Here is a 10,700-nt window from a genome sequence, read left to right as displayed (position 1 = left end):
TATATATATATATGTGCGTGCGTGCGTGCGTGTGTGTGTGTGTGTCTGTATGAAGAATTACATATTAACTGCATTTTCTGTTCAACTTTTTTTCCCAATTATTTATAATGTCCCATATAGTTCGAGGTTATTGTTATGCACAACAAATCTACTGTAAATAACAAATCTTCTGGCGCATTTATTTGATTTGATTTTTTTTTTTTTTTTGAAGACTGCCTAGATTAAAAAAAAACTTATAAAAAATAATAAGGTGAATGGCAGAACTGATTTGAGTTTTATTCACTCAGTGTATGGGCATCCCTCCTCCCACCCCTCTCCTCTGAAACAAGCACATCTGACTCTTTTGGAGCTGCTGAACATCTGCACGCATTGAACACTGAACAGTCTGTCAGCAGCTGCCACACAGTCTAGAAATGCCAAATTGCTTAGCATATGAATGTGAGGAAGATGGGGACCTGTGTTGCAGAATGCTACTGCCCATATACACCGCTTCCCCTCTAGTGTACTAATCCTGCAGCTTCGCGTCTAGTTAAGTGAGAAGTAAAATGTCTGGGAGCGGGTTGAGGAGGAGCAGGAGGAGAGGAAAAGGGGAAGAGGAGGAGGAGGGGGAAGAGGAGGAGGAAGACGATTTGGGTTTGATGAAAGGAGATGATAGCATAATAGGAAAGGAAAGCTACAGAGGGAGAAGTGATGGGAATGTCAGATTTGTAGAGTATGGAATCATTTACATCATTTACTAAAATAAAGATCCAGTTATATACATATGTGTGTGTGTGCGTGTGTGCGTGTGTGTGTGTGTGTGTGTATTTTTTAAAAGCTTTTCTTTTTAAGCTTCTAGTAGCTGAGGTTGGAGCACGCTGAGACCTAGTTCTAATTTTTCCTCTCCCCCCCCTCCCTTCAAGCCCCACTCACAAACACAGCAAATTCTACACAATTGTACACACCAAGTGTAAACAATGTGTGACAGATAGCTCATCCCACCCTGCCTGGGCTGTTTGAATGTTGATCCATTCAGCAGGCCCTGCTTCTCCTGTCCGCAGCGTCCGGGATGAGTTACTACATGGATCCAGTTTCTTCCTACCCAGCTCTTCACCCCTGTGACCGTTTGGGCGCAACGGTAGGACCTCCGTCGTAAATTATCTCTGTGTTAGGGCTACCTACCACGCAGCTGGCTTGCAGTAAGAACGGTTGAAGTCTGTGTGTGTGTGCATGTGTGTGTGTATGTGCATGTGCGTACGTATGTCAGGAGCTCACTTTGCAAGAATGTGTGCAGAAGTCGCCGTCTGTGTGCTTAGCAACTCTGGATTCCATCAGCACATAAGGTGCACACACTTTCTGAAGAGCTTAATCCATCAGCATTGCAATAATACTGTTTCTGTTTGTACAGATTGTTCCTCAGGATTTCACTTACAATTAGGAAACAGTTGTTGAACAAGACAGCTTTTTCCCCCAGGTTGCACAACCGCCCTGCACCATGCGCTCCTATTTAGCAAGTAATATTGTAAATCATGAGACCTGCAGGCCTCTGACATTGCCACTAAACAATCAGACAATCCCTGTCGGCAGACACCTTTCCCCCGCAAAGCCAGCAATCTTTGGAAGAGCACCGAGGCTTCTTCCAGCCTCCGAAATGAGAGCACCGAACACAGAGTCAGAGACAGTGGTAGGTGGGAACATTTGAATTCCTGTCAGGTGAGCATTTGAAGGGTGAAGGCCAAGGAGCGGCAAAATAAATGCCTCCATTTGTATGCAGAGCACCAGCACATTAGGATAATAGACTGAGGTTACATGCAAATGGCAACCCCTCCCTGGTCTGATAGACAATACGGAAGGATGCAGCTACAGAGTTCCTAATTGGCTCAGGTGGTGAGGCTTGCCTTTGAAATTGAGAAGACTGTATACCACAGTTGCTTGGTCGAAAGGTGAAGCCATGTCACATTGGTAACTGTGTTCTCTTGAATTTACATACATTTTAGCAAAAAAAAAAAAAAAAGCACCGGTGGGCCGTGTGTGTGATGTAGTTCATGTTTGCAATGAAGTGACTGTTGGATCCCGAAGACCTAGAGACAAACGTAAGTTGTGAAAACTCGTAGCTTTGTAACAATTCATTGTGTGAATTTTAGTTGAGTGAACACATGATCGTTGTGATGTGTGACACGTCAGACACTAATGGTTCTTCTAATATATCAATGACCCTAAGCATTGTACCAAATTTGTTGAAAAATGGTTAAAACACAACAAAATCAACATTTTGAAGTAGCGCACATTCTTCTGAGATATGCATATGCATTAGCACATCTGAAAAGGTGTGTGTGAGCAAGATGTCCTACAAACCCGACTCAAGTTAAAACAGTTCTGTCAAGAAGAATGGGTCAAAACTTCTAAATTTAAAGACATTTAAAAAAAATATATTTTTTTGTCAATTCAATTGACCTGAAACAAGAGAAGCGAAGTCTGATTAATGGATTAGTTTGAAACCTTTGTTTAAGAAAAGATAAATACAGTGTTCTTTATGGAATAACATACTCAATTTCCACCTGTCTTCTACGGGAAAAGAGCTTTCAGTAATGTTATTTTGGTAACAAAAACATTTTTTAAGAATATTACAAACTATTATGTTTCATTTGGCCGTTCATGGTATGCTTCAGTCCCAATAAAATGGGCCCAAATGCAATGAATGTTACAAATGGCACATGGCCTCTACTTGTAAAGCACTTCATCAAGTCCGGAGTACCCCAAAGCGTTTCACACTACAATCAGTCATTCACCCGTTCAGGCACACATTCACACTCTGATGGTGGTAAGTCACTGGATTGTTACAACAGCTGCCCTGGGGCAGTCTGACAGAGGTGAGGCTGCCCCGCACAGCATTTATAAGTTGTCTCTCACGCTTTCAATGTTTCATTTTTACTCCCGAGGATCCAAAATGCTACCACATATAGATGCTTTAAAGTATTTTCAGTGTCTGAGTAGTGTCTTTACTACCCAACCCAGGAAATTTTAAGAATGGCTTCCATAAATATTTGAAATAAGATTCCCAAATACAGATCCGACTAAGTTAAAGCTTAAGCACACATCCACTCATCTAAAACTCACAATACTAGCTCAGACTTGCATAAGACAAATTTGCATACTGGCACCAACTGGCTCATGAAAAATATTTTGTAACTTGAAATTGTTAAATTGTGTATTCTTCTCACCTTGAATTTGCGGGGGCTGTAATAATAGCATTAGAGTACACAATGCTCAGTAAATGTGAGTAAATACAGGAAGGTGAGGAACAAATTACTGAGACCGTAATAATACAATAAAAATGACAATGAGAACTTTATGGCATAATATTTATGCCATGCCATAAATATTGTGGATTATGGATTATTATTGGTTTCATTTTGGTTAAATACCAAAATGAAACCAAAATGTTGACATCAAAATTGCTACATTCAAGCCCCAGAGGTTCTAGGCATTTTCACTAAAGTTCAAGTCAGTCTGGCCTGCTGGAGATGCTACAATGTCAGTCGCATGAATAGGTGATGCTGAAAAGTTACTCTCTCAAAGCTTTGCGTCTCCATAGAAACGCAAGACTGATTCAAAATAGTTTGGCAGGGGTAGAACAGTGGGTTGTGAATCACAAGACTTTACAGATCAGAGAGACTCTCTGTCTTGAAGCAGACCTGAACAAGCACAATGCGGTTAATCATTATGAACAAATGTGCTAAATATGTAAGACCTGCCTTGTTAGTGACAAATCTAGCCAAAGAAGCAAAGTCTAATAATCATAATTGGTTAAAAGAAGAAAAGTTTGTGGTACTTTATGGAAATAAAGCAGAGAGGAGTAGCATAACATTCACAAAGGTGGAATATTCTGTATGTAAATTAAGGTAAAAAAAAATGGTTTCAAACTTACATAAACTGCTGGCCTAACATTGAAAGCTGATCTACACTCACACTGATCAGGAGATATTTCAGGTTTGATTTTATCATGTCTCTATGTTTGTGTAATCTAGAAATCTCCCATGTAGCTCCTTCCGTGCCTATCTAACTTACCCCACTTGCTGACAATCTCGATAGAAGATAACAGCGCTCCATGCAAATCTCTCAAAGCTGCCCTCCCCGTTCCTCTGACCACATTAGCCATCCGTGAACCTGGATGATAAATGCTACTCGGCCTAAACAGAGGCTGCTTATCAGATCACTCTGTCTGCCAGGCTGTCAGACACATAAATGACAAACAACATTTGGATGGCTTGCATTGTGGTTAGTTTTCTTACATCGCAAACGTGAAATAAATAAATGTCCCAGTAGTGAGACACTTTCTGGAGAAGTTTAAAAATGAAACACATTTGGTATTATGCCCATATACTAAAAATGGAAACACAGACTACATTAGTCATCTACCTATTATCATTCCAAAATGTAAAAATAATTATAATTTTTAAAAAAAAGAGCTAAAATGGCCTATTGGATATTTCCCTCCCTGCATTCGCTGTATCCAAACAGAATCCAGTATCTCCTCAGGCTCCTGCGTCAAGTGCTGACTTTAGACTCCCCCCTCATCTAGTTCAGCTTCTTGCATGAATGTTTCCATGATAAGTTGCTGTATAAACAAAATAAAACACACACAGCAAAGATAAACCAGATGAGTCAAATTTAGATGCAAGGCTTATCTGTACATGAAAACAAAGAAAAAATGCATCTTTCAAAAATCTAAGGTTACTTTATAAGTAAAAGCCACCAGACAGATTTCTTTGGGTTAAGGTTTACAGCATCCAAGATGACGTGTGGATTGTAACAAAACAATATCAAATATGTTACCATGAGATACATTCAGAATCAAATTAATTACTAATGTACATTTTGACAGCTGTCAAAACAACAAAATATGTGTGTACACTAGAAAGAGAGCAGAATTTGCTCTTCAACAACTGTCCTGTGCAGATCAATTATCCAGCACTAAACATATATGAATGGAAGTTAACTGTGGAGCATGTGTCCTCTGTGTCACCAGAGACAAAGTGGAGGAGTGGCAATGGGCCCTCAAAACCAGCTCCCAGGTGTGATTCACCCCCAGCAGCAGTTCTACCCCTCACAGCCAATTCATCCACATGAAATACCCCTTCAGGAGGTCCCAGAAGGCCATGACATGTGTCCCACAGGTAAGAAATAAGGAGACGGCTCCGGTCAGGTTACTATGCCAGCTAAATAACCTCCTGCGTAGCCAATTACCTCCAAAGGTAGTCAAAGATGTAGATAAACTCCATCTGTGTATAATTTATTCTCAGGATAAATCCAGGTGTTTTGTGAAAGTGTCTTTGGTTTCTCAGAGAACATAAGTGACCAAATAAAATCATGAGGACCTTAACAGTTTCTTGTAAACTCAGAACTCGTCTTGATCTTAAATTCATTCCTGAGTTTAACATGTGAAGATTAGGTCCAGCTGAGTTCTGGGGCAGACAGATTTCCTTCTCCACAAAATTATAGCTATAGAAGCAAACTTTCTCTTGAGCACACATGTGAAGTCTCAGCTTTGGCCTGCTCTCCCTGATCCGCCGCACAAGGGATGATGGTTATGCCGACCCTGAGGGCAATGCCTTTACCAGACGCCCTCCAGTTCCTCTGTTTATCCTGTCTCCCTCCTGTTGTATTTCTGGGGACAGAGACATTCCCTGAATATTTACTGTCCCCTCTCCTCTCATTCTAGATTTTATTTAATTGTTTTTCAAATCAGTTTTATTTTAAGCTAGAACATTCTTTCCAGTGCATTTCCCTGTGTTTGACTCTGGCCCCTTGTAGTCCTCAAAAGTGATTGATGCTGGTGCACTGGGATGTGCGCCATGGAAGGAGGGTGGGGGTGCCTGGGGGACACAAGCTTTCTTCCGTCACCTCCCTGTGCTGGATGCAAGGGGGCAAGACAGGGGGCCAAAGGGCGGCCATCTTTTTCCCAAGCCTCAAGTTTGGTCCCAGGAGAGGTGGCAGTGTAGGGAGGTTGAGTTCGAGGAAGGAGTCGGGGGGCTAAGTAATCAAATGTGTGTGTATGCATATTTGTGACTGCATGAGAGGGAGTGAGGATTTGATGGGATTTGCTGATGTTTGTTGCCAGAGACACACTCCTTTGGAGCGTTTGCTTCATTCCTCCCAGCGCTAAACTGTTGACGTAAACATTGCTGCGAAGTGGAAAAAAATGGCCGAGCATTGACCTTTTATTTGCCGTCGTCCGCCACTCAAATCAAAGCAGACCGCATTTTAAACATTTTTAGACACATGGAGATACTCAATCATTTGCATCTACGCAGGGGTGTCATATGGAGCTGAGGTTTCTGTGCTACAGGCGCAGGCCGTTATGAGTTGCTGTTAACCTCAAACGCAGCTAAAAACCTCTGACACAGTCTTCACATGCTGAGCCGTTGCTTTGACTCATTTCTCTCAAACTCTTAAAAAGGCTCTTTTTTTCCCCAAATACAGTGCCAGATAACAGTGTTCATACTGGGTTTAGTTTTTTTTTTTTTCATGCAACTACAAACTCCAATGTATTTTATCTCAACACAAAGAACAGTTTTCAAAGGTAAAAAAAATAAAAAATGAATAAATACATAGACTAAATGTTTCAATTTTAATTGTATATCAGTCTGGAGATCAACTACATAATCAAACCAGGCTGCACAGTGGCGCCTTGCAGCAAGAAGGTTCTGGGTTCGATTCCCAGCCCAAGTCTTTCTGGATGGAGTTTGCATGTTCTCCTTGTGCATGCGTGGGTTTGTTGCCACAGTCCAAAAACATGACTGTCAGGTTAATTGGTCTGTCTAAATTGTGTGTGTGTGTCGGCGCATGGTTGTTTGTCCTGTCTGTCTCTGTGTTGCCCTGCGACAGACTGGCGACCTGTCCAGGGTGTACCCCGCCTCTCGCCCAGAATGTTAGCTGGAGATAGGCACCAGCAACCCTCCTGACCCCACTGAGGGACAAGTAAAGAAGTTGGATGTTTAAACCATTCCAGGCAAAGGAACTGAGTTTTAGGCTTTTTGTTCTGCTGAAAGGTGAATCTCTGCCTCAATCTCAAGTCTGTTGCAGCGCCTACTAGTTTTTACAGGGTGTTTATCCCATATGTGTGTTGCTTCATCATATCACCAACTTTTACCGGCTTCCCTGACCTGCTGAAGAAAAGTTTGTCTATAGTGTGACGCTTCCACCTTTACGTTTCACCATGAGGTGGAAGGTATAGGATGACATTCAGCCTTAGTCACCTGCACCCGTAGGCCAAAGAGTTTAACTTTAGTCTTATCTGAGCAGAGCACCTTCTTCCACATGTCTTGTTTGATCCCTATGATCTTTGGCAGGCTTCAAGTAGGACGTCTCATGGCATTCTTTCAGGAACGGCTTTTTTTTTTCCTTTTTTTGCACGATTAATAGTTGTCTTATCGACACACGCTCCAAGCCAAACGGTGGATCATTGCCGCTCCTCCAGAGTTACAGGTGTCTTGACTTCTCCTTCCCCAACCTGTCACATTACAAACTGTACAAATTAAACCACATGGTATAACCTGTTCAGAGCTTGAGATATTATTTTATAATGTAACCCTGTTTTAAACCATATCCCTGACCTTCTGCGTTCCTTGGTCTTCATAAAGTTATTTGTTCACATATGTTCTTTAACATATATTTTAGGTAACAGAACACCAGCATTCTTAATGCGGTTTAAATTGCACACAAGTAGACTAAGTTGTCTGTCTAGGTTGACTTGGCAAGACCAATTGATTGCATTGGATGTTATTTAAGGAATACCTGAGCAATATGGGGGCTGAATCAAAATGCAGTTTGGAAAGTATTCTTTTTCCTTCTGGTTGAATAATTTGATACTGATATGATGCTGATCATTCACACTGAAACCAAATAAAATTTGTTGTAACAGTTCAAAATGGGAAGAGGTTCAAAAGGTATGAATAGTTTTACAAGAAATTAGAGGGGAGGTCAAAAGATCCCCAAGCTCACTGTTAAAGAAAAGCAGCGACAGTGTATTAGAGTTCTGTTCATGTTTTTGACAGTAATTGTGTGCATTGTTGTGTGTTTTGTATGAAGAAACTAATGACTGAAAGGTTCCTCTAAATTAATCCACCCAATCAAAAATGAAACAGAAGTTAATTAAACTGAATAACTTTAATGTTGCCCCCTCTACCACAAATATTAAAATAAACAGTAAATTATTCTTACAAGTCCTACATGTTTTATTCAAACTAAGCTGAACTGTTCAAATCTCTCTTTAATGTAAACATTTTAACAGCACTTTTTATTTGTCCAAAGGACATGTTTTTAAGGAGACCAAGTGTTTTTGCAGATATATGTTTAGCTTTCAGCATACATGCCTCAGAACTAAGACTTATTGCAATAGTTTTGATTCCACATAACATGTTGGCTTTTTACTTAAAAGGTTTAAAATTTTGGATCTAATATTACTTTTCTCATTGCAAATAGATTAAGTGTTTGCAAAATGAAATGTGACAGTGTGAGAAAGAAACAGTTCAGAACAGATGTGGGGTGGGGGCTGGAGGGGGGAGTTGAAAAAAGAAGAAAAAAGAAACTTTGTATGTTTGGCCCTGAGCCCAATGTCACACACACTCCTTCCTGACGACAGCCATGCCATAGTGTTGTTTATACAGCTCCACTCTTCAACCATCCAACACTTACACCAAGGGAACCTGCTGTAACTTCCCACTTTGGAAATTATTTATATGTGTCTGCAAGGGAAGACAAGAATGAAAGAAAAGAAGATGAAGTGTGTTTGTCTGCGCAGTCTCACTGAAATCCAGGCGCAGCTATATTCTGCATACATGTGTGCATCCTGCTAACATCATGCAGTGATGCACACTCTATGTATTCATTCATTAAATTCACACCCTGCACTCTGGCGAGTATTGTATTACAGCATCCTTCCATTCAGTAAAGCCGAAACACACACACACGCATGCACACATGCAGATAGTACACACATCCACTCCCAGGCACTTGTGAGTTCAGTGTACATTTAAACATGCACTCACATTTAGAGCATGGAGCCACAGCTGTGATCTGCCTCTCAGGGACCATTGGCCTGCGTTTTATTTGATATGATTTGACAGCTGGACAGTCGGAATAGGAGGGGACTTGTGGGGGATCGAGCAAAAGGGAGAGGGAAGAATACAGTTTTAGGAGCGAGGACGGATAAGGAAATGGGATAAGATACAGGACCGCAACAGTGACAGTGGGAGGAGAAGAGAAGAAGAGGAGGATCTGAGATGTGGTGATGGTGGAGAGAGGAGTGGAGGGAGGGAGGGAGGGAGGGAGGGAAGGGGGGGCCCCGTCTCTGATGAGGGGCACGTCCTCACGGGCGCAGGCCCATTTTTTATTTCTAAAAGTAAACAGGCAGCCTGCTGGGGTCCGGGGGGTTATGGGAAAGGAGGAAACAGTGATGCTAATCAGACCAGTGCACACTTCCCCCTCTAACAATGTAACAAAACAAGAGTGGAAACGCGGAAAACCAACAGACAACTGTGGAGGAATGGGTTGCATAGCTGCCTTGGTCCTATATTTGAACCGCGCAGTATGATGTAAACACCCAGGCTAGTCAATTAACAGAGGAAAGAGACAATCTGTTTCTACCAGCTGGAACATTTGTAGATTTTAGCTTTAGGCTTTGCTGAGTGAGAAGTGAAATTTAGTAAAACAGCATCACACTGGATCCTTATCCTCCTTCTTGAAACAGGCTCTGAGAAGTGACACATCAAAGAAAGCCTTTGCTCATTTTCCTTTTACAACCCACTTCCTCTGATTTTGTTAATAATAAGTCACGATCTACTCATATTTTTTTTGTTTGCTTTTGCTAATGATTAGTTACTGTGTTAGTCATGAACACTGCCTGAAAAACTGACCTATCTTTTTTAAATTTGATTTTACTTTTCTTTTTAAACTTATGCAATGGAAAATAGGAATGCAGCAATACAACCAGTTCCTGATTCAAATGAACAATATTTTGTAAAAAAAAAAAAAAAAAGTACAAATATGAGATTTGTTTTTGTTTTGACAAAAATGTTTTAATGAATTTATTTATGACACATCTTTTTCTCCGCCACTAAATGTGACTCCAATAGCGACATATAAACAATGATATGAAACAACTCAACTTAAATTGTGAGGGCTTCACCTGCTGGGGTCTGAACTCCAAGCCTCACAAATTCCTCCTGATCCGAATCTGAAGTAGAAATCTGTGATTGAGTTTAAATTGGACTTTAAAAAAATCCAACCCGATTCAGACCAAACACATAGGCATTGTGTCCAAGTTCGATCCAACCCAACTGAATAATTTTAATTGGAGACCCGAGGCTGAATTAAATCAAACACATTGTTTTCATTACGATTTTACTGCTTTCATTAAAAGTTGCTAAAAGTTGCTAGCAGTTACTGTCTAACACCTAGTTTGCAAAAAGTCACAGTAAAACACAAACTGTTTGTTATGGCTGACAGCAAGGCTGGGATCAGCCTATATTGGCTTTAATCATGAGCAAAACACAACCAGTTTGAAAGTGATGTAATTGGCTGCAGTTGGGAGAGAAAGCCTCAACGTAGGGAAGCAACACAGAAGAAGCGATTCAATAACAATATGAGTCTCCAAATGATTAAAACAGTCACAATATTTGTCAACATTTTCTTTGCTAGACTGACTTCAGTTTTACTAT

General features: G+C 40.8%; 1 protein-coding gene across 3 annotated transcripts in view; it reads left to right on the top strand.

Annotated features, from left to right (window-relative positions):
- The window catches only part of ets1 (v-ets avian erythroblastosis virus E26 oncogene homolog 1), a 41,039-nt gene that overhangs the window by 411 nt on the left and 29,928 nt on the right, over positions 1–10,700 (top strand). For 2 of the 3 annotated variants that reach the window (XM_008425965.2, XM_008425963.2), the window contains exons 2-3: positions 1,016–1,117; positions 5,009–5,156. In XM_008425965.2, coding sequence (XP_008424187.1) covers positions 1,049–1,117; positions 5,009–5,156 — 217 coding nt within the window. In that variant the 5' untranslated portion in view covers positions 1,016–1,048. The remainder of the gene's footprint in view (positions 1–1,015; positions 1,118–5,008; positions 5,157–10,700) is intronic. The other variant, XM_008425964.2, reaches the window with a different exon arrangement.

The sequence above is a fragment of the Poecilia reticulata genome, linkage group LG13, assembly GCF_000633615.1.
Source record: "Poecilia reticulata strain Guanapo linkage group LG13, Guppy_female_1.0+MT, whole genome shotgun sequence".
In the NCBI taxonomy this organism is placed as follows: domain Eukaryota; kingdom Metazoa; phylum Chordata; class Actinopteri; order Cyprinodontiformes; family Poeciliidae; genus Poecilia; species Poecilia reticulata.
This window is presented reverse-complemented; position numbering and strand designations above follow the sequence as displayed.